The 26,048-nt window shown below is 53.2% G+C and overlaps 5 protein-coding genes and 2 pseudogenes across 5 annotated transcripts; 2 read left to right on the top strand and 5 right to left on the bottom strand.

The window, feature by feature from the left end:
* Positions 1 to 242: 242 nt before the first annotated feature.
* On the bottom strand, positions 243 to 2,448 carry SAPIO_CDS5580 (uncharacterized protein; the record flags this gene model as incomplete). Its single annotated transcript, XM_016787881.1, has 2 exons — positions 243 to 2,294; positions 2,377 to 2,448. The coding sequence occupies 2 exons, from the start codon at positions 2,446 to 2,448 to the stop codon at positions 243 to 245; spliced, it is 2,124 nt and encodes a 707-aa protein (XP_016642196.1).
* A 2,451-nt stretch (positions 2,449 to 4,899) lies between these two features.
* On the bottom strand, positions 4,900 to 6,255 carry SAPIO_CDS5579 (annotated as a pseudogene; the record flags this gene model as incomplete).
* Positions 6,256 to 8,442: 2,187 nt separating this feature from the next.
* Positions 8,443 to 13,091, top strand: SAPIO_CDS5578 (uncharacterized protein; the record flags this gene model as incomplete). The annotated part of the gene is made up of 2 exons (XM_016787880.1): positions 8,443 to 8,735; positions 8,807 to 13,091. 2 exons carry the CDS (start codon positions 8,443 to 8,445, stop codon positions 13,089 to 13,091), a joined length of 4,578 nt encoding a protein of 1,525 aa, XP_016642195.1.
* Positions 13,092 to 14,020: 929 nt separating this feature from the next.
* Positions 14,021 to 15,603, bottom strand: SAPIO_CDS5577 (annotated as a pseudogene; the record flags this gene model as incomplete).
* Positions 15,604 to 16,259: 656 nt separating this feature from the next.
* SAPIO_CDS5576 (Glucose oxidase) lies at positions 16,260 to 18,440 on the bottom strand (the record flags this gene model as incomplete). Its single annotated transcript, XM_016787879.1, has 7 exons — positions 16,260 to 16,289; positions 16,357 to 17,069; positions 17,136 to 17,588; positions 17,665 to 17,797; positions 17,853 to 18,088; positions 18,158 to 18,190; positions 18,251 to 18,440. 7 exons carry the CDS (start codon positions 18,438 to 18,440, stop codon positions 16,260 to 16,262), a joined length of 1,788 nt encoding a protein of 595 aa, XP_016642194.1.
* A 2,074-nt stretch (positions 18,441 to 20,514) lies between these two features.
* On the top strand, positions 20,515 to 21,673 carry SAPIO_CDS5575 (uncharacterized protein; the record flags this gene model as incomplete). The annotated part of the gene is made up of 4 exons (XM_016787878.1): positions 20,515 to 20,709; positions 20,868 to 21,213; positions 21,290 to 21,410; positions 21,472 to 21,673. 4 exons carry the CDS (start codon positions 20,515 to 20,517, stop codon positions 21,671 to 21,673), a joined length of 864 nt encoding a protein of 287 aa, XP_016642193.1.
* A 1,168-nt stretch (positions 21,674 to 22,841) lies between these two features.
* SAPIO_CDS5574 (uncharacterized protein) lies at positions 22,842 to 25,282 on the bottom strand (the record flags this gene model as incomplete). The annotated part of the gene is made up of 4 exons (XM_016787877.1): positions 22,842 to 24,514; positions 24,567 to 24,696; positions 24,818 to 25,001; positions 25,068 to 25,282. The coding sequence occupies 4 exons, from the start codon at positions 25,280 to 25,282 to the stop codon at positions 22,842 to 22,844; spliced, it is 2,202 nt and encodes a 733-aa protein (XP_016642192.1).
* Positions 25,283 to 26,048: the final 766 nt, after the last annotated feature.

Below are 26,048 nucleotides of genomic sequence, written 5' to 3'. Positions count from 1 at the left end.
GTATGGCAGCCAATTCAGAATGAGGATCTATCTTGAGCAGAGTCAATTGACTCGAATCTTCAAGGCGTGAGAAATAAAAGGTCCATTTTTATTCGTTTGGTTATGAGTAGAAGTTTAAGAAATCTACTAGTATCATACAAAGAAAGGGAAAACTCCTTTTTTCAATGCCAGTGTGTACGGAATAAATTAATACAAACTCGCCATATTCTGAAAATTATGCTTCAAACTTCACCAGGGTAGCTTTACAAAAGAGCAACGACAACGGCAAGAATAGCGCCGAAAATGCTGGCGATGGGGTGGCCAGCACCAGAAGTGGGAGCGAAAGCGCTCGTGGGCTTGGGAGAGAAGTTGACGCCATTGGAGGCGGCGGTACCGGGGTGCTCGGAGTCGGGGCCGAATCCGGATCCGGAGCCAGCTCCGGAGTTTTCACCAATCTCGGGGTTGTCGCCGGAGGGGATGTCACCAAATCCTGCGTCGTCTGACTCATCTGGGCCAGTCGAGGAGTCCGAGCCATTCAAGGCATCGACCTCTGATAGGCCAACAACCTTATCGTTCTCGGTATTCCCGTGTCCCTCGACAGTAGAGAGATCGGCTGAATTATCGTTGACCGTCTCGTTAGGCGTGTCTTGGACGCCGCCGCCCTTGCCGCCCGCGGAGACATGAGGAGTATTGGACTCCTCACCCGAATGGTTCCCAATCACCTGGACTCCGTTACCGCCCTGTGGCTTAGGAACGACGTACCAAGTGGGTTCGGGACCGGACACCCTATCAGTCTCAGCGACGGGGCAAACAGTGGTCGAAATAGCAATCACCTCCGTGACTACGTGAGGGCGAGCAGGGCAGTTGGGCTTCTCAGGAGGGCACGCGATGATTGTGCGGACTGTAGTGGCGTAGATGGTAGAGGTGGTCCAAGAAGGGCGTCGGGTGTGTGTGTGGGATCGAGTGTGGGCGTAGGTGGTGGAGTTGTGGTAGATGCCAGTAGGAGCGGTCCAAGTGTGGGACCAGGAAGGACTGGAAGTGGCATCGACGGCACTGTCTGTGGAGGAGGGCTCATCGGTCACAGAAACGTCCTCGGTTGTAGTAGTAGAAATGATCTCCTCGCTATAGCTGGTAGATCCTTCCTCATCGGTGTCAGAGGTCGTGGGTAGTTCAGTAGTAGAAGGATTTTCTTCGCTTGCAGTCGTGGAAGGATCTTCAATTGCACTGGTGATGGGATCTTCGTCGTCAGTGGTAGAGGGCCCACCCGAGCTGTAGGTGGTCGAGGGCTCCTCAGTAGTGGCAGCTTCGTCAGATGTGATTACCTCAGGGCTGGTATAAGTCTCTGTGGCAGCGGCAGTCGAATATTCCTCGGATTCGGTGGCAATTGTAACCTCCTCAGTGGTGGCAGTAGAGGTTTCTTCGATGGAGCTAGGTTTCTCGGACTCAGTCGTGATTGAGGGCTCCTCCGTGGTGCTAGGTTCTTCTGACTGAGTCACGGCCGAGGATTCCTTGGTGAGAGTGGGCTCCAGTGACTGAGTACTGGTTGAGGCGTCCTCTGTAGAGACGGGTTCGTCTGACAGAGTCACGGCTGAGGACTCTTCTGTAGAAGTAGCCTCTTGAGATTCGGTAGTTGTCGCCGGCTCTTCGGTGGAAGTGGGGTCCTCAGACTCGGTCACAATTGAAGATTCCTCGATAGCGGTGGGCTCCTCAGTAGTAGTAGGCTCCACCGATTCCGTAGTAGTTGTAGCTTCTTCAGAGGATGAAGGTTCCTCAGACTCGGTAGCTGTCGTGGGCTCCTCAGTGATAGAGGACTCAATATCCTCGGAAGAGGTCGTTTCATAGCCGCTAGTGGTGAATTCCTTGCTCGTACTAGACCCCGTCACAACCGGCTCCTCAGAACTCGAAGAAGCGGCGGAGTAATCAGAAATGTCACTCGTAGCAGGGTCTCCGGTAGAAAATGACTCCTCGGCGGACGTGGTCTCAGAGCTATAGCTCCGAGTAGGCCTCCAGGTAGGAATCCACGAAGGCCCGCCAGTGGGGATACCCGTGGGCCTCCACGTAAAAGGAGGTCGTCTGGTCCTGGTCCTCGTGGGACTACCAGTGGAACTGGAGCTGGATGAGAGATCCGTGGCAGTTGCCGCGTACGTTATGCAAGAGCAAGCTGAGCTGAAAGCCTGGACATCTTCACAGTTTCCGAAATTGCTAGGGATGGCGATTGCGGCGGTTGTGGTGCCAGATAGCCACTCCTTGCAAGCAGGCTCGGCACCCTGGACAAATCTCTCGTCTATGAGGTTGCGATAACAGTTGTCAGGGTCCTGGATTTAGTGTTTTAGTGTCAATCTCCGTTCAGGAATGTAGCAATGAGTTGTTTTTGTCATTTTATTCGGGAAAGCTTACACAGAAAGGAAAGCTCAGGGCCTGGGTCAGTCCAAGAGCCAAGGCGGCAACTCCGATAGCAGAGGCTCGCATGTTGAAGATGAATGAATGATGGAAAGATCAAGGAACGTAATACAAAGTTCGAAATCAATAGGGGAAAAGAGTGTACGGCGGCAAGTTGCCAAACCAGGAGGGAAGAAGACGAACGGTAAGTTACTGCTAGAGTTGGCTAGATGATGAGCATGAACACCTTCAACTAGACAAGACGAGGCATAGCATCTTGCCTTTTTATGTTAAAACGCTGCCCAGATATTTCCTACTTCTTCTCCATTTCCCCAAGAATCTTCACCTCTCCCGTCTTCACATTACTCAGTCTCGCCAGCTCATCGATGATGAAAGATGCCAAATCTCGTCTCGTGAGATTGCCAGAAGGGGATTGATGACGCCCAATTCTGCAGCCCCTTCCCCAGCCGAGATGAAGATACGCGCCGAATATGTGAGGCCCGTTGGTTTGCTGGCCAAATAGCCCCTCGTGATGATTTCCACAATTTGACGCCGCAGAGTAAAAGCACTTCTGCGCCGATCCGCTCTCCAGGGACTTATGAAGTATGCCAGAGCTGGAGTGCCTGGACCAAGAGATCGTCCTCCGGATCGGAGCCGCCAAACTCTTCAGGTGGACTTATCCCGTATCTCCACTTCCTGCAACCTGCTCTCTCACCGCAGGGGTTCTGCAATATAACGTGCCCACACTTCATGGGCCCTGCAGATATTGACCCAGCCGGATGGCATTCAGAGAGGGGACCATGATCCCAGTTTACATCGTTGTATGGTGGAATTTAGGTTATGAGGAGTGCCAATCGATGATATACCAGATACGCTTGGGCAGAACTGAAAGTGGAGGGTTCGACGTTGATCCATGGATGGCTCTGGCTACTCCCGGGCCAGCTTAGATGTTGCAGTGCACGTTCATGCTCACTCACGAAGTCCTGTTCATGGTAGATCCCCAAATAGAAGATCCATAATATGGAATTCAGCTCTTCATTACCGACATTATCTTCATGATCTCCCAGGGTACGATAAATTGAGCCTCCTGCAGGGTCCGGCCCGGACCTCCCTCCCGCGTTCTGTAATCTCCATGGCCCTCGTGGGAACCAACTTGCTTTTCTGGTGACCCATGTAGCCAGAATTTTGCATGCATTATGACGATCGACTTATTCCCATGTTGAAATTCGCCCGGCACCTAAGATACTTAATGTTGCCTATACACAGGTAGAAATGCGAGTTTGGGCGCGTCTTGGTTGACGTTCTTTTACCCCTGAGGTATGACAGCTGTGAAGAAATGCTTCAGACATGATCCTTTGGCGGCCCGCGTTAGGAATCCGCCTCGGCCGTCCATCTTTGTATGCTGAGATCCTTTGGGTGTACTTGGTTTGGACTTGGCCAGGACTTTAACGACAAGGGGGTGCAATGACAGCGGCAAGAGCGCCATCGGGGACAGGGGTGCGTTCCCTGAGGGAGCTGGATAGTTAGAACTATGAAGTTGGTGAATACTTGAAGGCGGGAAGGTGTCAGGCCCTAGACTGTATGCAGACTTGATCTGTACAAGCGGGCTGCTGTGGGGTGTTGGAATCGCCAGGGAGGACAGGCACACCTCGTCTAAGATTGCGATCCTACTCAGTGTCTTAGACGAGATTAAGCCTAAGTGAGGCTCGAAAGGTTAGTAAAGCATCATTTGTATTTACTTGAGCACCACGTCGATGGTGTGTAGGCATTTATGCTGCTATATTACGATGTCTCACTCTTGTTGCTTGTTTATGGGCGGCTTGCTTCTCTACTTTACCTGCTCAGGACGTGAGGCAAGCTAATGCTGGAGCGAGACATAAAGTTGGAAGAAAGCAGTGTGAGGCAAACATAGGGGGTCCAGGCCGTGAGGGCTGCTTTGGCCAGAGGTCCAGAGAACTCATGACTCGATCAGGGTTGGAATAAAGAGCTAAGGGTAGCGAGGATCTCACGAAAAAAGGTAACGAGTTAATGATGGCCGCGTAAGTTACCTTTGAGTATTCTAAGTATGAAGCTGGTTTCTACTTCACAGGGTAGAATTGACCGAGCCTCGCTTTTCCAAATGGGAAGAATGGGTAAATCTTGACTATTTTTTAACCAATCTTTGCTTTGTCGAGCATGTTGGTTCAGGGGTGTTGTCATGATCCAAGTTGGCTAATGTCGGTGGTTGCAATTTTCGGCAGCACATTTGGAAAAAGCAAAATAACAGGACATACATGATTTTCGTTAAAATCAGGAGCGGGCCATCATTCTCTCAGGCTTGGCAATTTGGCATTACACGAGAAACTTGCAGGTCCTACGAAAAGCCCCTACAGGGCTGTGAGAATAAGTCATCTTTCCTGAAGTGCTCGGTAGTGTACAGAAGGTGTGTTTACGAAAGGGGACGGTGCCTTGATAAAGATATCCATGAAATAAGAGAGATAGAATTCTTACGCGCGCCTATCGCCAGCGCGGGGTGGGGAGGCTATGTAGACAGGAGAGTCTTTACATCAAGGGCAGAGCCACGAGAGTAGAAAGGGCAACGACGAAGATGCTGGCACCGACGGTGAAGAGCTTGGGGGAGCCGGCAACCTGGACATGCTCGCCGCCACCTTGGCCTCCTTGGCTGCCTCCGCTCTGGCCACCGCTTGAGCCGCCCTGGCTACCGCCACCCTGGCTGCCGCTGCTGCCACCTTCCGAGCCGGAGCTGCCGGAGCTGCCGGAGCTGCCGCTACCAGACTGACCGGGTTGTCCGGGCTGACCAGGCTGTCCCGGCTGACCGCCTGCACCGGGTTGACCAGGTTGTCCCGGCTGACCAGGTTGGCCGGGCTGACCACCGCCAGAGCCGCCATTGCCTCCGTTACCTCCGTTCCCACCATTACCACCGGAGCCACCACCGGAACCGCTGCCGCCGTTGCCTCCATTTCCACCATTGCCGCCGTTGCCGCCACTGCCACCGTTACCGGCGCCAGAGCCGCTTCCACCATTGCCGCCGTTGCCGCCATTTCCTCCGTTTCCACCATTGCCACCACTACCAGCACCGGAGCCGTTACCGCCGTTACCTCCGTTACCTCCGTTCCCACCATTTCCGCCGTTACCGCCGGAGCCAGATCCAGATCCGCTGCCACCGTTGCCACCGTTGCCACCGCTTCCTCCGCTGCCTCCATTACCACCGCTACCGGCGCCGGAGCCGCTTCCTCCATTGCCTCCATTGCCTCCGTTGCCGCCGCTTCCGCCGTTACCACCGGAGCCAGAACCAGAGCCGCTGCCACCGTTTCCGCCATTGCCTCCATTACCGCCGTTTCCACCATTGCCGCCGGAACCAGAGCCGGAGCCATTTCCACCGTTTCCTCCATTACCGCCATTTCCTCCGTTGCCGCCATTGCCAGCGCCGGAGCCGTTGCCACCGTTGCCTCCATTACCACCGTTACCACCATTGCCGCCGTTGCCTCCCTTGGGGCGGGGAGCATTGGGGCCAGCAGTCTCAATGGGAACGGTCAAAGTGGCCGTGATGGGGGTGGGGCCACAATGTCCGCAGACCTCGACCTTCTTGGTGAAGCCAGGAGCGGGAGCATCAGTGGGGATACCACCGCAGAAGGGCTTGTCACAGGTCTTGGTGACCTCCCAGGTGCAGGGTTCAACACCACTGGGCCCCCACTTCTCGTAGACAACCTCGTGGACGTTGACCCACGAGCCCCCCTTGGGGCCGGGAGCGACCTTGACAGGAGGATAGACCGTGGGGACAACGATTGGGGGCTGAACCTGGGTGGTGGTGCAGTCAGGGTCAGCCGGGGGAGGGGCGGCGACGCCCGCGAGGACGACAGCCGGAAGGGCTAGGAGAGAGAGCTTGGAGAGGGACATTATGATTAAAGTATTGTTTTATTGGGGTGTAGGTGTGGTATTTTGGTTTTCTGGCGAAGTAATTAAACGAGTGGAAGGTTGGTTTGTTCGCTTGGCCTGAGGGCTAAAGGAATGGAACAAGGCAAGAAGACCTCAAGATTTAAAAAACCGAATGGGGAGAAAGAAAGTTATGACAAAAGTCTGGGGACGAAAAGAAAACATGACCCTTGCCAAGCTGAAAAAAAGATGCCTTATATAGACTGAAAAGCGGAAGAGAATATGGTCTGACATGTTGGCGTTGAGAGGCGCGTGTTCAGAAGGGTGGGAAGCAAATCAGACAACTACCTCGAACCTGTCTAATTGGGATTTCAGAAGAAGAGGACCTTCTTGGCAATGGCGTGTATTATGAATGAGCAAGTACCGAAAACAGCGGGAAACACATCTTGAGTACGTGACGGTGAAACCTGGAGCGCTCGGCAAGGTGTTGGAGACAGGGGAGTGATGTTGCCCCTGGAGACTAGATCTGAAAAACCCAGCTCCCAAGGACTCGCGATGAGAGACTAGTGTTCAGGGATCAGGGGTTGCAAAGGACTTTGTGAGACCTGCAGACAGAGACATCAATTTTGAGTGGGCATAGCCTGTTTCGTGGGAATGTCTCACTCGAAGGGACGCTTTCGGATGTTGGAGGGGGTGGCGCCAAGCCCGCGGCAGAGATTTCGACTCGGAGCTTTTTCCCGCTTAGCGGGGCCGAGTCGAGACGACGGCTGCGGGTAGAATTTTCCTAATATGGATTGATGGTGATAAGGTTAGCAGGGGTGAGAGCTGAATGGGCCGGCCCGGCTCTCGGCAAGAGGGATGGCGAGAGAGAGTGAAGGAGTGAAATGGAGAGAGACTGAGAGCCGCAGAACCTTATTGACAAGACTGTCGGTCACTCGGTCACTCGGTCAATCAATCAGCAATGACAAAAATGACAAAAACGTTGTAGCTCAGGTGAGGGTTTCATTTCTCATTGCCAACTACGTACACGTACAGTCTAGGCCACGCCAGTGGTGAAACTCATTTTCGATAATGCCAATGTCCATTGGCGGCAGAAACGTCAACAAGTCGACGAAGGTTGTGGCAGAAGGCATGGGCTCAGCTGCTGTACCTTCGGTCTGAAGTCTAAGTCTTCCCTTGTGTCGCGAGGATAGACAGTGGCAAGCGAGGAAGAGACGGTGGCAGTCTCAAAGCCGTTCCTCACGCCTCTGTTGTGATAGAATAAGTTGAAAAGGGAGAAAGAAGGTCGAGTTGCGGCCGCAAGCGTATGGATGGTGAGCTGTTCGGAGATTGAGATGTGGACACTCTTCTCTCAGGATTGGTAAACCATACGTGAGTTGTTTTAAATGGAGCCCGAACTATGCCCTCCGCGGATATCGGCTAGATGCACGACTGACTCGCCGCTTAGGTTCCTCGCGAGGACACAAGCAAGACGCCAGCACTAGGCACATCTGCAGGAACGGCCTGGACAGTGTTGGAGCTGAGCATGAGCCCCCCGGGATAGCCTGCCTCGACTATCGCTCTTGGACCACCTGGATGAGGCCGGCTCCATTATTGGATGAGCCGGACAGACACATGAACAGACACCACTTCATTTCGTGGTGTTGGGGGCACGCCTACTGATCCATGAACCTCTGTACCCTCTGCCATCATGTATCTATGACACACCGGTCAGGAGCAGAACAGCCCAGGAAGTAATGGCTTGCAGGATTTCGACCTAGCAAGCCACTTAGTGAGGTAGTTTCAGGGAAACCCTGAGCCGCCTCTGGGCAGTCTCAGCAAATGCCTCTGAGACGATTCAATAACTTCATCTCTCGTGTCCAATACATCTCATCTACCATGACATGATTGTGAGGATGAAGATCTAGACAGCCTCGACAGATTTCTACCAGTGTAAGACATGCAGAGCTTACGCTTAACGATGCGTCCCGACCACGAGAATGCCTCTCTCAGGACGGGCGTAAGATAGGGGTTCTGGGAAGGTTTCCGCGATCCAAACGTCTATATAAGGGCGACAGTCTCTCGGGGATTAATGTCCTTTTGTCAACCCTCTCATCAGCAGCTAGCAGCAACGGCAACCACCACACTCTTTTCCAAAGTTGTATCCGCTCTTTCTTCTGTCCTACCACATACACTCCTTTGTTTCGTTTGCTCGGGGCGCCGTCTTCACCGATGTCCCTCGTCGCGCGTCTCTCCCTAATCGCAGGGGCCGCACTCTCCCTCGGGAGACCGGGTCTAGGTGCACCCTGGTCGCCTCCTCCGCACCAGTGTCCCAATGGCCAGTTTGTTGTCGAGCTCCAGCCTGCTGAGCATATTGTCAAGCGTCCCATCGACATCAACACTTACTGCCCTCGTCCCACGGAGATTCCCATCGACGATGATCTGACCCTCACCGTCCGTGATGCTCCGACCTCAATCGTTACCCGCGTAACTTGCATTGAGAAGATCTATACGACTTACACTAAGTATGAGCAAACCTGTCTTGTCATTGTCCATTGCATCCTCCCATCATACGAGAAGCTAATACCCTTCACAGGATTCGACCTGGTCATGGAACTTGGGAGGGTCCCTGGGCCACCGCTACCGCCATTGGCTGTAACCACTGTCCTAACGGAGGCTTCCCCATTCCCCCTCTGTATGGAGGAGGTCGTGGAACCGTCTGGATTCAGCCGACCAACGGTGCTCAACCCAGCTTCAACGGTCCATTCTCTACTACGACTCTCCAATGTGACAACTGCGGCGGCCCCCAGGCAATTAGCATTACCCTGCCTCCTTCGCGTCCAGGTGGACCGGGAACCGTCATTGTTATCCCTGCCGCCACGACTGAGCCCTTTGACGGTCCCTATGTTACCCTGACTGCTCCTTACACCGGAACGGCGCCCACGACTGTCAACCTTCCTCCTGGTCCTGGCGACTCTACTGGAACTGCTATTGTTTTCGATCCTGCGGTTTCCGAGGCTGATTTCACTGGTCCCTTCACAACCCTGACGGCTGCCCATACTGGCACTGCCACCAGCACCCTCAGCCTTCCACCTGGCCCTGGCGAGTCAACCGGCACTATCGTCATCCTGGCCCCCGAAACTCCTGCTCCTGAATTTACGGGCCCTTATACAACTGTTGCCGGTGTCCACACCGGCACTGATACCACGACCTTGAGCCTTCCGCCCGGCCCTGGGGATTCGACTGGTACCGTGGTTGTTCTCTCTCCTGAAACGCCCGCACCTGAGTTCACTGGTCCATTCACTACCCTCACTGGGGCTCACACAGGCACCGGCACGAGCACGCTCAGCCTGCCCCCGGGACCCGGTGACGAAACCGGCACCATCGTGATCTTGGCCCCCGAGACCCCTGCTCCCGAGTTCACTGGCCCCTACACGACCGTCGCTGGCGTTCATACTGGAACGGATACTACTACGCTCAGTCTGCCCCCCGGACCTGGTGACTCGACTGGGACTGTGGTTGTTCTATCCCCTGAGACGCCCGCCCCTGAGTTTACCGGTCCGTTCGTGACGATTTCTGCCGAGCAGACTGGAACTGAGGCTGGCACGTTCACTCTGCCGCCTGGTCCTGGAGCTGAAACCGGCACCGTCGTGGTTGTTGGCCCAGCTGCGCCCACTCCTGAGTTTACCGGACCTTTTACTACAGTTTCCGGCGTGCATACTGGTACGGATACCACGACTGTCAGCCTTCCTCCTGGCCCTGGCGATGAGACTGGAACGGTTATTGTTCTTTCTCCCCAAACTGCCGCTCCTGAGTTCACTGGTCCCTTCACTACTATTGCCGCGGAACAGACCGGCACTGAAGCTGGCACGTTTACCTTGCCCCCCGGCCCTGGTGATGAGACTGGCACAGTCGTTGTTGTGACCCCTCGCTCGTCCTTTACTGGTCCTCTTACCACTCTTACGGCCCCTCAGACCGGTACTGAAGTTGGAACTTTCACTGTCCCCCCCGGTCCCGGTGATGAGACTGGAACAGTCATTGTTGTTGGTCCTCAGAGCACCTTTACTGGTCCTCTCACCACTCTTACTGCTCCCCAGACCGGGACGGAAGTTGGGACTTTCACCTTGCCCCCTGGCCCTGGTGATGAGACCGGAACAGTCATCGTTGTTGGTCCTCAGAGTACCTTCACTGGTCCGTTTACCACGCTCACTGCGCCCCAGACTGGCACTGAAGTTGGAACTTTCACGCTTCCTCCGGGCGAGGGCGATGAGACTGGAACTGTTGTCGTCGTTGGCCCTACCTCTTCCTTCACTGGCCCTCTCACTACTATTACTGCTCCTCAAACCGGAACCGAGGCCGGCACTTTCACGTTGCCCCCTGGCCCCGGTGACGAGACTGGCACTGTTATTGTCGTAGGCCCCCAGTCGACGTTCACTGGCCCATTCACGACGATCACCGCTCCTCAAACGGGCACTGAAGTCGGAACCTTTACCGTGCCCCCTGCTGATGGTGACGAGACTGGTACTGTTATCGTTGTTGGCCCTCAGTCGACCTTCACTGGACCCTTCACAACTGTCACTGCTCCCCAAACTGGCACTGAAACCGGCGTGATCACAATCCCCCCTGGCCCTGGCGATGAGACTGGCACTGTTGTTGTCCTCGCACCTCAGACGGCGGCGCCCAGTTTCACCGGTCCTTTCACAACCATCACGGGTCAGCATACTGGAAGCGAAACCACCACCGTCTCCCTGCCTCCTGGCCCCGGTGATGAGACTGGTACTGCCATCGTCCTTGTTCCTGAGCCGACCTCTGAGCCTGCCTTCACTGGTCCCTTCACCACTATTACTGGCGGAGGTTATCCTGGCCCCGAACCCACCACCCTCACCTTCACGCCTACTGACGGTTCGGGCACGGGTACGGTTATTGTCTTAACGCCCACTGCCGCTCCTACCGATGAACCTACCACTGGGGGTTCGACCGTCGAGCCCTCCGAGACCGACAGTACTCCTAGCACCACGGATCTTTCCACCGAGGACGTCAGCGATTTGAGCACTGCCAGCTCTGCGCCCTCTGACACCGAGTCCCCCACCACTGATATTTCCACCGGTGACCTCTCGTCTGTGACCACTGGCAGCTCTCAGCCTTCCGAGACCGAGACTCTCTCTACTGGCACCTCCCCTAGCGAGTCCGCCTCGGACACTACAGTCGAGCCTTCTAGTTCGGAAACCGCTCCTACCGGCTCCGAGACTGAACCGACTACCGATGTTCTACCCACGGACACTCAGAGTTCTACTGAGGGTCCCGAGGCTACCTCGACTACCGGAGGACCTGAGGAAACATCCGCGACGGAGACTCCTTCCTCTTCCGACCAGCCGACCGAGAATCCTTCGTCTTCTGAGCAGCCCACCGAGACACCTACTGAGAATCCCTCTTCGTCCGAGCAACCATCAGAGACTCCTACTGAGACTCCCTCTTCCTCCGAGCAGCCAACTGAGAATCCTTCTTCATCTGAGGAGCCCACCGAGATCCCCAGCACTACCGAGGAGCCCACAGAAACTCCCACATCTTCTGACGAAACAACGGAGACTCCCAGCTCTACTGAGGAGCCCACCGAGACTCCTAGCTCGACTGAAGAGCCTACGGAAATTCCCACATCTTCTGAAGGACCCTCGGAGGCTCCTAGCTCTACTGAGGAACCAACCGAAACCCCTACTTCTACTGAGGAGCCTACCGAAACTCCTACATCTTCAGAAGAACCCACTGAGACTCCCAGCTCCACTGAGGAGCCGACTGAGACGCCCAGCTCGACTGAAGAGCCCACCGAGACTCCTAGCTCGACTGAAGAGCCTACGGAAACTCCTAGCTCTACAGAGGAACCAACCGAGACGCCTAGCTCTACGGGAGAACCTACAGAAACCCCCAGCTCTACTGAGGAGCCCAGCTCTACAGAGCCGACCGAGACGCCTACGGAGACTTCCGATACTCCCACCAGCACTCCCACCGCGCCACTCCTGTGTCCCTCAATGCCCGAACCTTGCAGCACGCTCGAAACAGTCACGAATCCTCTGGAGTATGTGGCCAGAATTGGTCTTTGCACGACAGCTCTTGGCGTCTTCGGTGCGGGTGAAGCCGCCATCTGTTTGACTGAACTCAATCCCATCGACGTGTTTAACTGCTTGACCGATCTCTACGACAACTACTGCATTACGGAGCTTCCCGTAGAGTGTACAGAGCTTGGCGACCCCGGTCTTGTCGACTTCACTATTAATCTGGCCACTTGCGCTACTAAGCTCGGTCCTTGGGCTATTGGCACAGCCGCCACATGTTTCAGCTCTTCTTGGAGTAACGGTCAAGAAGCTCTGGATTGTATCAACACTGCTCTTGGGTTTGATTCCGGATCTTCGCCGACTTCGCCGGTTGCGACTGAGACGCCTACCCTCTCCGAGCCCGTCGTGACTCCTACCGCCACGTTCACTCCTCCTGTTATCGCTGGACCTGGCTGTCCTGAAATGCCCGCACCCTGCAGCGCCCTTGAGACGTTGACCAATCCCTTAGAATACGTAACCGCGATTGCGGCCTGTACTACGGCGCTCGGCGTGTTCGGCACCGGGCAGGCTGCTGTTTGTGTGGCTGAGCTTCTGCCTTCCGATGTCTTCACCTGTTTGGACGATCTGTTCCAGAGCTTCTGTCTTACGGAGCTTCCCGAGGAGTGTACTAGCCTCGCAGACCCTGGCCTCGTCGACTTTACCGTCAACCTGGCTGCTTGCGCTGTTACGCTCGGTCCCTGGGCTACGGGTACTGCCGCTGTCTGCTTCAGTTCTAGCTTCGGCAACGGCCAGGATGCCTTGGATTGTATCACTCAGAATCTCGGCCTCGCTTAATGTGGGAAGCTTACGGACTTTCCTTAATGTACATGGCCGGCGAGACATGATCTCACTTTGACCGCTTTTGTTACGCCTACTGCACTTACCCTTCTTTAGATAAATTTGCCTTAATACATCTTCCTTTTGTGTCTATCATAGCTCAGTCCCCTCAGGTAAAAGTCCCCGATGCGTACTAGGTTCTGAACTTCCGCACGGTGACCAGTGCGCCTTGTCGTCCAGACTCGCTGCGTCAAAACCACATCAGCTTCTGTTGAAGAGACATGTAGATCATCATCTCTCATGGCAGTCTAGGATACCTTCTCCACTCTTCTCTTGTCTTTTATCCATGGACTGTCGTCAAAAGTACCTCCCGTCTTGGCAAGGCGGTTTTACCCGATGTGATTCTCGATCCTGTCTCCGATCGGATCTATCCGCAGCGAAGACGGCAGGGACCTATCGTCACGCCGCTGACTCGGTATCCGAAGATGTGTTGGGTATAGTGAATGAGACGTCAATGAAGCTGCTTGTTGTGTCAGTGTGCGAAGTGTGCGTCGGTTCAGAAACATTCTAACTATTCGTAGTTCTATTTCCTTTTTCTGGCGGGGGGTGTTCGTACAAAAGGGACCAAGACAATTGAACCTCAGAGCCTTGAGCTGACACTAGTCTGGTACTTTTACAGCTGTGTCTTAAATTCGTCTCTCTTCAATAATCTACCTTGCAGTTCTTACAGACTGGGCACCCTTGATCCCCTCTTCTACCCGCATCCACGGTATTGGATAAGAGACACAGTCATTTGCCATTGTACGATGCGCGAGCCCGCCAGCGGTAGTAGCTGGTGCCGCATGTTCCTGGTTCCGTTGGCCTGAGACTCTCACCAGTCAGGCTCTCGCTTTTCCTATCAACAGAAAGGAGTGAAAGTGTGAAATTATCGTCACCGCATCCATCTTTCAAATGTCTCTCGAACTTTTCACCTCTCTCAAACTAGCCTGAGGCGGTATAATCAAAGTGTTGCTCTCCACACTCCTCTGGTCTTGTAACTTTCTAGCCGTTTCCATCCCGGCGACAGGAACCTTGACCTCCAGCTTCTTGCCCTCATAGCCCTGGACCTCGTATGGGAAAGGGAGATACTCGGGTAGTAGCCCGAGTTGCCTCAAGACAGTGGCTTGATCCCAAGTGATGTGTTCGTGGTAGAGACGGTCGCCTCGGATGTTGACAATGGCCACGAAAGGGATGTGGAGTGTAATCCCTGTGGGGGGAATGCCGGGGATGCTGCCAGTGGTAATTAGTTTGACACCTACCCTGGTACAGAACTGGAGCAGCAAGAGCTTTTTTTCAATGGAAGGATTCAAAGGGGTTTCTCAACTTACAGCCAGTCTACCACCTTGTTATGAGTGAACACGAAAACAAACTCATCCACTACGCGGTCCACCCCAACTGTTCGACTAACAAGCTCGAGCTTGGAGTCATCGGGGTTGTTGAAGATGAAATGGTGTTGATAGAAGTTGGTCAACCGCGCACGTCCAATGCCACCGGTCATCTAAACAAACCAATTCTTGAGATTAGCAACAAACACAGTGGGCCTCTAGGAAAAAAAAAAAAAAAAAAAAAAAAAAAAAAAAAGAGAGAGAGAGAGAGAGAGAGAAGGTTTCAGGAAAAAAGTGAAATGACTTGCGGTCGGGATGTCATTAACGTAAGGCTCCAAACCATGGTGCCCATCGTCTTCTCAACAGATCTGTCCTCAAACTCATAATAGGTGTGTTCATCCCAGATTTTCTCCAGGTCGAAAAAGGGCCCTCCTATGTGATCCTTGATGAACTTTAAGCTTCGGCTATGCGAGACCGAAGCCGCAGAATATGAGAAATCTTTGCTTCCCGGAATAACGAAGTCTGCGGAGGAGACGTTGGGATAAATGACTACTTTCACTCCTGGCATTTCGGTCGGCGCTGGATCCGTTCCTACTTGATGGATAAGTACCGGCTTTGATGGTGATGAGAGACTCCATGAAGCAGAGAAGAGGATACACGATACGATAGATTTGGAAGCAGCCAGAGAAGTTGACAACTGCTCCGCAAATGCAGCTGGGTATTCCTCTGCGGTGCCGTATACTACAGAGGAATTGAATCAATACCTATGACCCTGCACACTGAGAGGGAAGATAACCCCCCGCATAGACATACCTAACAAGGCAAATTTGTCCTTTACGTCACACTCTTCCAGACCCCTGAGCACTTCAACCCTTCTGAAGTGCTCCCTCATCTACAGTCCAGCTGCCCTCCTTACATGCGTCTTGGATAACCAGACGGACAACGGCGTAGCCTTCCTCAGCCCACTTGTACTGAGGAGCCGGATCTAGAGTCTCCGAAGGAGGCTCGGTGGATGGCTTCTCCGGCAGCTCATATCCTGGATCGATGATCACAAAACCGGGACCATGACCACGGCGCGAAAGCGGAGGCTGGAGGCTAGCATTTGGCGCCAGTTGGATGATCTGAGCGGATGGCAGGACGACCCGAACTGGGGTTTGATCCGACATCTTTGCTGAGTTGTGCGCTGTTCGAAGTGATTGATGCTCTGTGGTGTGGTTGGCAGTCTGTGGATTTTGCGAGATGTTGACGTTGGACAGCTTATGAGCAGGGCTCTCGCTTCTTAAGCAATCCACAATTGACTGATATCTATTGGCCCTTAGGATCGTCAGTTATATATGACATATAACATTTAAGCTATTTCCTTGCTCTCTGCTCATATTTCGTCAGTGGTTGCACTCCCTCGAAACGATTCGCCGTTGAGGGAGCGGGGTCTCGGACCCTTCGGACCTCCTCCGGTTGCACAGACTCGGGACGTTGACGGAGGCACCTGGCATCACGAGCCTGCGATCGATGGCTATTCTCAAGAAGGGCATAATGCATACCTCATCGTTGAAAGCAAAGAGAAAAGAAAATCTCGCGCGGCGAATTTCCATGAGGATCGGGCCTTACCCTAACAGCCGAGGGGACGGACTCATCCATGCTCTTGGCCAGAAACCTTAAAGATAAAAGGTAGATTGTGGTCTCATAGACATGTGCCGAGTCAACGTTTATTCGAAGAATTAAGCTTTATATACACTATGGGCTTCGCTACATAGCTTAATCCTCACAAACGAACCACATATACACGAAGAAAAGTTAACATCTTCTCTCGCCAGCCGGGACATTAAGCGCGGGACTTGATCAGATCCGCAGCCTACAGAATCGGTTAGTATCGAGCAGCCCAGACATACAAGAAGAAAAGTTCCGCGTGTTACGCTTACCTTTTCAGCAATAGCATAAACCGTCATGCTCGTTGTGCTACCCACAAGCGTAGGCATGATACTGGCATCAACAACACTCAATCCCTCGACACCATACACCAGCAGGTCTTCGTCGACAACACCACCCCACTTCCTCGGCATCTTCGCTGCAGTACCAACTGGATGGTAGACGCTCGGGATAATAGTCTCACGGGCCCACTCAGCCAATTCCTCGTCGGTCTGGTACTCTGCCCCAGGAACCTCCTCCAGGGCTTCATACTCAGCTAGATCGCCCGTAGTAATAAACCGCCGGAAGAACTTGATCGCCTCGACCATGATGTCGATATCGATCGGGTTAGATGCTGCCCTGTAGTCCACGATGACCTCGGATTCGGGATCAGTGGTGTTGAGCGTCACCGTACCGCGGCTAACGGGGTGGACGTTTTGCGGGCTGCAAGAGGGAGAGCCGCCGAGCATGCACTCGAGGAAGCTGATGGTGTTATCGCGCATGGCGCGGGCGTAAATCTTCTTTTGTTGCTTGTAGCCTGCGACGATGGTGCAGTCGGTGCCCTTTGGTAGGAACTCGGCGGCATCCTGACTTTCATATCGCGTAGCGATATCCTCGAACAAATCGGGGGAGAAGGCCTTGAGGCCGAGGAATGCACCGAGAGCGATGCCGTTTCCGGTTCGGTTCGAACTGAGATTCAGCTCAGGAACCTCAGGCGCATTACCCCCTTCAAGAATCATTAGCAACAAGCAAGAACGGTGAAGAGTGAGAAAGCGAACTGGACAACACTTACACGAGAATCGTACGCCGGGGATGTAGTGGTGATCCTGGAAATTCGCCCCAACGCCCGGAAGGTCAACTTTGACTTCAATGTCCGCCGCCTTAAGCAACTTCCTAGGTCCAATGCCACTAAGTTGCAGAACCTGAGGAGTGTGGATAGCACCAGCGGCTAGGATGACCTCCTTGCGCGCCTTGATCACTTGGGTGTCATCACGATGATCACGAGGATGAATCTGAACACCGACTGCGCGATCGCCGTCAAAAACTATCTTGTTAACCTTGGTCGCCGGGAGAAGCTGGTAGTTTTCGCGGTCGAGACCATCCCAGTGTCCGGTGCGGGCATAGGAGCGGTTGAAGTTGACGGGATCCATGGAGGTTGTGAACCAGTAGAGGCCGTTCTGGCCGTTGGCGCCGTCGACTGGCACGTCCACGCCCGGGAAATTTGTCATGGCATTATATAGAGGGACTAACGGGTTGTGTTAACTTTTTCACGAAGAAAACCCCAGGAGAAAACGGCAGGCAGTTGGTGATATATAACTTACTGACTCCGGGGGTGATGCCCCTCGCATAGGTGGCGTAGATGTGGGTGTCGGGATCCTGGCCCCATCCGTCGAGGTCGTATGTGATGTTGAAGGCCTCCGCGAACTCCTCTTCAGGCGGGTTGAAGTGGATGCCCTACCACTGATAATTAGCTTAACCATCCCTCCTCTTAATCTGGTCCTGTCTTTACCTTCTTGAAGTATCCAAGAATATTCTCCCAGGTCCATGTGGTATCTTCGGCGCCTCCAAGTTCGCCCCAAATGTCATAGTCGCCAGCGGTTCCTCTCTGGAAGACCTGACCATTCACGGCGGAGCTACCGCCGACGATGCACCCAATGCCGACGTTAAACGTGCGGTTGTTGAGCTGGGGGCTTGGCTGAGAAGTGATGTTATAGGTCGTTCGGCCAGGTCGATATCCGTCTCTCTCTACACTTGGTGTAAGTAGGATGCCACTAGCAGCCTTACAGAGTCTCTATGACGAGACTGGAAACTTACCCAGATAGCCGTATTCGATTGCGAGGACGCTGTCTGCAACCTAGTTAGCAGAGTCGTTTCAAGATTTGGGTTCCTTTCTTCCTTTCAACTAACATTTTCCATCTTCACTTAGTCTATCGCCAACAGTCAAGCCTGCAGTTCCCCCGCCGACAATGACATAGTCGTATTCATCGAGAACATCTTCCTGCCTTCCAAGAACCCTAGCACGCTCGATGGAAGTAGGGTATGCCACAGCGAGAGCAAACAGGGCATAACCGAAAGACAGAATTTTGAGGCTCGTCATTGCGAAAAATTGGGCGGAGAAGCGGTCCCTTGGGACTGTAAACGGGGCATGGTTTCAGCACCGGAAGCTCCCTCAAGATATATACCAGGGACGCGAGAGCGGGGATCGTAGACTAACATAACCAAAATCTCCGCATCTGCTGCCGGATGAATTACTCGAAGGAAGATGATTTTCTACGATTTTTCTTCTTCTTACTCTATATTACATCTGCAGGTACTCTATTCGAAAGATCATCTACGATGCAACTCAGATGAGCGCAGAGCAGATCATTGGAGGACCCCGCGTTGAGAACAGTTCCTGGCCCCGGCAAAATGGGAGGAAACCACCCCATTTCATCTCCGCCCTGATCGGCTGGCTAGCTGACCTGATATTTCCTTAGGGCTTGATATAATTAATATCGGCAGATTAGTAGGGTCAGGAAATAGGAAACTATCACAGGAGCGCAGGTGCGGGAGAGGGAATGAGAATTAAGGTAATGTCTACTTGTGAGGTTGTCGCCGGGCTAACTGAGAAGAACGAGCTGGTTGGTGTGTGGCTTCGTGCAGAATTGGCCGAAAGGTTCGAGTTTAAGAGTATCAATTGATTCTTTAATTCTCAAAGGAAATAGTGAGGGAGGATATTCTTGTACAAGGGGAATCTATTGCAAAGAACCTGGCTGAACACAACTACCTCGAGTTCATGGCCAGTCCGAGAGAAAACAGGAGAACTATGCTCAAGGAACTTCGGCAAGATTGCGATAGGGTAGAATAAATCGTTGTTAAATGAGGAATGTACCTGTGTAAAGGAAGGGCAAATTCCGCGTTCAGGGATCTGCGGTTCTTATCGGTTCTTGTCCCGGGCCGGGGTCTGGGAATGCCGAGACCACCGAAGTCCCGGGTGTTGGACCGAGTCGTCTTCCGGGCCTCTCCCTGTCTCCCGTCTTACTGGGATGTAGGTTCTGTTAGTTGCTGGTGCCCCATCGTTCTGCCAGTTTTTGTCTCGAGCGCATTCTTCTTGAAATAGTTTGTATTCCGTTACTTTCTATCAAGTACAAAGGTACTCAGCAGCAGTTCTGTCTCGACGGATTGAGCATGGCATGGTCAGTTAGCGCTGTATCTTCGGACTATCTCCAAGCATCCTGCATCCAGCTGGTCGCCAGCTGAGTTCTCGTGTAATGAGAGACTCGGAGCACTGAATAGACCCCAATGCTGATCAATTATAAATCACGCCTGGCAGAATTTGGTTTCATCACGAAAGTTCATCTAGTATGTATTCCTCGACTCGTAGTACGTGGCATAGAGCCTCATAATATTTGAGTGATGCAGTTTGATGTTCGATCTCGGGGCAATGCTGGGAACGGGAACAGAGAAGCACCGGACCCCCACGGCTTTGCACTAGGGCTCTACGGGTACGCGGGGAAAGCCTGGCGGACCATGGTGCATGCTGGAAGCGCCAGGCTGCTGTCCGATGCTCTGCCGAAGAGGTGAAAGTCCCCCCGCAGCTAGATGGGTGCGGCAGGTAGACTTTGACCAGACCGAACGTGATAAGTTACCCACCGAAAAGAAGGAAAGAGCGCCTCCATAACTTATAAGGCCTTTCAAATACGCTCCGAGATGATGACAAAGACAGGTTGAGGTACAGGATTGACGGGATTGACAGGATAATCCACTGCTGCAAGCCCCTGGTTGTCCGTGTCAAGTGAGGTCTTAACGTCGAATTTATAATGGATTATGCCATCAGTCAATCTGTTGTCGGAACAGCATTGGTCTCCCGAAGTGAGCCGCCTTGACCGTTTCTGTTTTCGGGGGTTTAGTATTGATCCGGTCGGCAGATCAATTATCAAGATCCATAGTGCGTTTGTATGTGTTGCCCGCGCCCTTTAATTATAGCGGGGATGTGCCTCAGAGCTAAACGCGGCAGAGAACCCCTCCATATATAAGAAGAGTAAGTCGCTACAGCTCCTCCGTTGAGTCTCACTCTTCTTACTCTTCTTACTCTTCTTCTATCTTTATTCTGTAATTTTAGTCCTCCCCGATTGTATCCTATCTTGCCCTCGCGCCCTCGAATGCTCGCTGCCCGAAGAGCCCTTCACACAATGACTCGCAACTGGACCCATCTCGTGCGCTTCCTCGCCAAGGAGGACGGCCAAATCCACCTTGGCCAGATCGACGCGAAGCAAGTCCCCGACCTTGGTCTTGCTCTCGAGAAGGGCGAGACCGTCACCGCGAAGCTCGTCACGGGCAACGCTTTCGACGGCGTTGTGACCGACAAGGCGCTGACCATTTCCACCGTGAGTATTTTCCCATTTTCCATTTTGAGAAGAATGCGGGGGAAGCTTGCCGAACCCCCGAAGAAAGCTGGGCCGCATTTCGGATGACCCCGCCTCGGCACTTCAATTGAGGATCGAGAAAGACACCAATGGAGCTGTGAAGCTAAGTGAAGTTATAGCTCCTCTCGCCTCTGTCCTCCGACGAGGTCCCCATTATTCGATGCTTGGGACTCAACTACAGGGATCACGCCAAGGAGGCGAGCATGCCCATCCCCAACGAGCCCGTCCTCTTCATCAAGCCCCGAACCGCCCTTAACGGCCCTCACCCGGCCAGGATCAATATCCCCAAGATTGCTCAGGACGGCACGAGCGATTACGAGGCCGAGCTTTCATTCGTCATCTCCAAGACTGGACGGGATATCCCCAAGGACCAGGCCCTCGATTACGTGCTTGGTTACACGGCCAGCAACGATGTGAGCGCCCGCGCTCAGCAATTCAAGAACAGCCAGTGGTGCTTCTCCAAGGGTATGTTTTCGAAAATCTATGCTACAGGGTTTAATTGCTGCTTATTTTCTGGTGATACTTATTTTCCCGGCTTCAGGTCTTGACGGATCTTGCCCCATCGGACCCGTGCTGGTTGCCCCATCCGCCATCTCTGACCCACTCAACCTTCACATTCGTGCGATACTCAATGGCCAAACCGTCCAGGATTCCAACACCAAGTAGGGATCTTCTGCCCCTATTTTCATCCCCCAAGCTCAATGACTAACATACATCTCACAGGGAGATGATCTTTGACATCGCCACCACCATCTCCTTCCTTTCCCAGGGTACCACCCTCGAGCGCGGAACCATCATCATGACCGGCACAGGCCCCGGAATCGGCGCCATGCGCAACCCTAAGATCGACCTTAAGCCCGAGGACGACATGCGCGTCGAGATTGAGCAGATCGGCACTCTCATCAACAAGGTGTATTACGAGTAAAACCGAGTACTTCGTCGCGAGGCTGCCTCGACGTAGAGAAAGGAAAACCGGGAAAGAAAAAAAAGTCTACGCTACTTTCTGTCATAGAAACCCCCACCTTTGCGATTACCCGGTAATTGATAGAACAATAGACTGGCGAAAGCGGCAATGAGCTCTCCGTGAGGGAATGAGGACTTCTTCGGAAAAGGAACGGAAGAGCATTTGGTGCGGGGAAACCAGTGGGAAACCCCTTTGGAATGGGAAAATCGGATCTGTAACTGCTCACGGAGATTTAAACTAGAATCCGGTAGACCAATAAATGCAGGGACATTATGCATCTGCTAACTTCTCCTGGTTAAGCATCTCACTTGTTTCTGGGCTTCTGTGTTCTCGCTGTATCAGGGCAAATGGACGAATTTCGGGGCGATTAGTTGATCAGTGCACTTTTAACTTAAACTACAACTAACATTCACCCAACGCATTCCTCGGCCCCACGAGGCCGGCCAGATCAATGCGACCTTAGCCGCAAATAAACTCCAGTTGTACTGCGTGTCTGCGGTCCCGAGGAGACCGGAGGACTCAACACTGTAATCCCCCACTTGCCGACCTCTATAGGGGAACTAGGCAGACGGGCGAAGTCTGATGGGGCACGTCGAAGGTTCGCGCCTCGGAGTGTTTTGATAAGTGGTTTTTGTCCTTTTGTGGTAACTTCCTCGTCCATTTCTAGAGACCAAGCAAAGCCAGGTCCGAAATGACCAAGAAATCGAACTGGGCTGAACAAGCTCGCGGTGGGCCAACATGGAAACACCCCTCACCCGGGGAAATTCCAGCTTCAAAGGTGCGTACCTCTCGAGTTTTATGCGTTATATTCAAGGAAACCTTATGGATTACCTCTCTCCCACTGCCTCCCGGTCAGGCCTGACGGGGCGGGCCCACATCCGAGATCAGGGTTCGGTCCAACAGGCCGAGTCATATCCACACCATTTCAGTTCGATCAGAGTACTCGTGCCCATCTGAGTGGCAGACTGGCCTAGGCGTATAAATTGAAGGATCCCGAGCCTAGAATAACTCGCAGATGTCCTACCAGAAGCCCTTCGCCTGTTGGTGATATCACAGGAATTCATCTGTCCATATGCTACTCAGAACTACAAAACCGTCATCACATTTCGGTTTCCAAAGACTGCCTTGCCTAAAATACTATGGTGCCTGACCAGTTTTCATCCCCGTTCTCGTGAAAGACATCCGCTGCATACTCCCAAGCCTTCAACTCCTCCATGACGCGACCAGACTTCTCCAAGGTAGCGTTCCTCTTCTCACCATCGAAATAGTGCACCCACGCCCTCGTCTTCTTCTCCCCTGCCGCGTTAAGCCTGAGCCCACCTTGCCTAAACGGAGGACGCCTATCACTAATTGTATCGTCCGAATTCGCCGTCGACCCCGGCACACATTTCGCACCGCGCCACGCGACATCAGCGACCCTTTCCCAAATCCCCACCACATTCAGCACGGTATCAGGCGTATAAAACAACCGGCAATTCGCCGCCTGGACCGTAAACTGCGTCGGAACCTCCGCTCCATCCCTCCACACATCTCGGCCGTTGGTGGCCATCCGCCTCAACTCCCCCGGCTGATAATCCGGTGGTGGAATTCCGAGTTCCGGCGGAGGCGAAGTAAGACCGGCGGCCTTCACGGCAAGATCGATGAAATCCTGCGTGTCTTTTAGAGTAACGAGGAGCGCGCCTTTGGTACCTCCGACAGCCTGCATCGTCCCTTCGAGGGGACGCCCGCCCATGACGACGGACCTCACACCCAAGTCGTTCGTGGCCAGGTCTACGAATAGCGCGCAAGCCGACGAACACATTCCGTTTGTGAGCACGACGATATCTCCGGGGGGCAGTAGCGGCTCGCCCAAGCCGGGGTTGGAAAAGCCGTAGAGCCGGTTTCGGTCGGTAATATTCCGAAATATCAGCTTGCTGAAGTCGTCTCCGTGGATCCTCTCCGGTCCCAGATTTTCCGGGAATTTGTAGAATAGGTCACGAAAGTTGGTGCTCACGTTCGTTTGCTGGCTCTGGGCTGCGTTGGCGAGCCATCTCACGGCCGGCGTGCTGCGCATTCGGATATTGAAGCCGTAGTCGGCGTCAATGTTGAAGAATGCCATAAGAATGTGGAACGCGTTCGCGTCGAACCCCCCGTCGTTCCCCATCACGTCGATAATGAGGCGACGTCTTCCAGAAGACTGGAATGTTCTGACGGAATCATGTACGAAGCGGTAGAACTCGTGGAGATCTTCGTCTTGACATTGGTCTCCGTCCCAGTACCCCGAGTATGGGGACTGGAAGCTTCGTATCTCAAGGACGGCAGTGTCTTCGTATTTTCCAGTCAGAAAATACAGCCCCGTATAATGTTCCGCATGCTCCTCAACGGGGTGAGGCCAGAATGATGGCCTTGGGGACACCCCCTCTGAGGGAAGGCATGAGGGCTGGTCATCCTGCTGCCGGGGCGCAATCGCTTCAGCCTTGGTGACGCCTCGCCGCTCCTGGATCTCCTTCATTAACTGATTTTTAAAAGCCGTCGTCATGAGCGCGGCGTTGGCGCGGGTGATGACCGTGCCATCGGCCAGTTCTACCGTCGTTTCGTCTGGTATATCGAAATGGAGACCCGATGAGAGGAAGGGGCCCACGTCAGTATTTTCGCCAGCCCCGAATGCCGAGATATCAACCAAGAGACTGTTATACGTGGCATCCTTATCCTGGTAGAATATCCGGTCTTGAAGGCTGTCTAAATATTCTTCTATGGGAACTCCATTGAACTTGGCAACGGGAGACGGTTCTCTTCCGTGGCTGAGTTCATCTTGGAAGTAATCTAGGATCTTTGTTAGAGGAAAGTCCGAGAAGAATATAGACTTGAGACATACCTAGCTCGTATATCTCGGGCAGGTTGACCCCATCGATGGAAACCGCTATGAGGTACATATCCTGGATGAGACTGAAGAGTCCAGTACGCCATGGGTTGATAGAGAAATGACCATCTTTTACTCTCAGGGCCTATACATATCATGTTAACGAACAGATTTTCAAAGAGGAAGGGGGGGTAGAAGAGGAAAGAAAAGAAAAAGAAGCTGGCGACCGGACGGGGATTAAGCCTGCCAAACAAGTTTAAACTCACAAGGGATTTGACAGCTACCGAGAAGTCATATTGTGAAGGATACCCTTTCGTGATAGCCTTCTCTCGAATCTTGTTGAGCTCTCCGAGGAGGTCTATTCCATTATTTCCGCTCGTCCTCTTGTATTCCTCTGGCGGATCTTTCAAAAATGCCAAGCTACTTTGAAACGATACCATCGGGATAAGACTGGACCATTAGAGGATGTGTGTTAGCAGTCTGTCCCTCACTCGACGCAGCAACCTAAACACTCACTAATCGATCACGGCGACGGATTCTTCGACATCAAAGGTGAAGACCCGTAAACACCCCAGTGCCAAAGACGGACGGATATATCTCAAATCGGGGTTCTTTTCGATCTCGTCGGCAATCTCTAAACAGGGATTTGACTGACGGGCGTCCAGAGCTGGAACACGGGAGCACACGACATGGCCCACCGCAAGAGCGAAGGACAGAGACTTGAGGCGCATGGCGGATAAACTTCAAACTTCTGTGAGAACGAATGTAAGAGGCAAAACGACGACGAAGAGAGGGCCTAGTCGCATCGGCGCGAGTGCTAGATGAAAGAGAAGCTCATCTCCTAACTTTTGCTGGCCTCTTCCAAGTTTTTATGTTTATTCGATTCGAAGGGTGCGAAAACGCCTTATGCGTCGAGGGAGCGCTCTCTCCGTGCCACACAAGAGGTTGAATGAGCCGATGGGTAAATGCCCTTCTCCCACCGAACCATTCCGGAGGCAATCTCCGTAACTATATTGATCATTTCTAGAAGAAGGCGGGGTTCTAGATCTTAGTGTAACCGTCGACGGTCGATTCAAGCAAGCGCGCGGCGCAACACCGATAGAAATTGGGATCCACGCTTGGCTTCTCGAGATATTTCAAGCGAGCTGCCTTTTGGGTAAATTAGACGCCTCTGCCGGACATGATCGCTTGCTGGTCTCGCAGGCACTCGTGACCAGATCTGGACCGCATCTCCGATTCCTACCCCGGTCATTCCGCCCAAGGCAGATTCGGGATTTGGGTTTCCTGGTTAGCAGGTCAACCTCATCTCTTGAATGGGCTCGTGACCGGGATTTCCAGGAGCAATAAACATTGCGAGCACCAATACAAGAGGGGAGGTACAGAAATCCAAGCGGAGATTGAAATATTAATCATTAGAAACTAAATGCATTGATCCATCCACAACCAAAGTTTCGCTCCAATCGTCGAAAGGATAGCTCAGAAAACCAACATAACTCA

Source organism: Scedosporium apiospermum, assembly GCF_000732125.1.
Source record: "Scedosporium apiospermum strain IHEM 14462 chromosome Unknown SEQ_SAPIO_0099, whole genome shotgun sequence".
Classification (NCBI taxonomy): domain Eukaryota; kingdom Fungi; phylum Ascomycota; class Sordariomycetes; order Microascales; family Microascaceae; genus Scedosporium; species Scedosporium apiospermum.
This window is presented reverse-complemented; position numbering and strand designations above follow the sequence as displayed.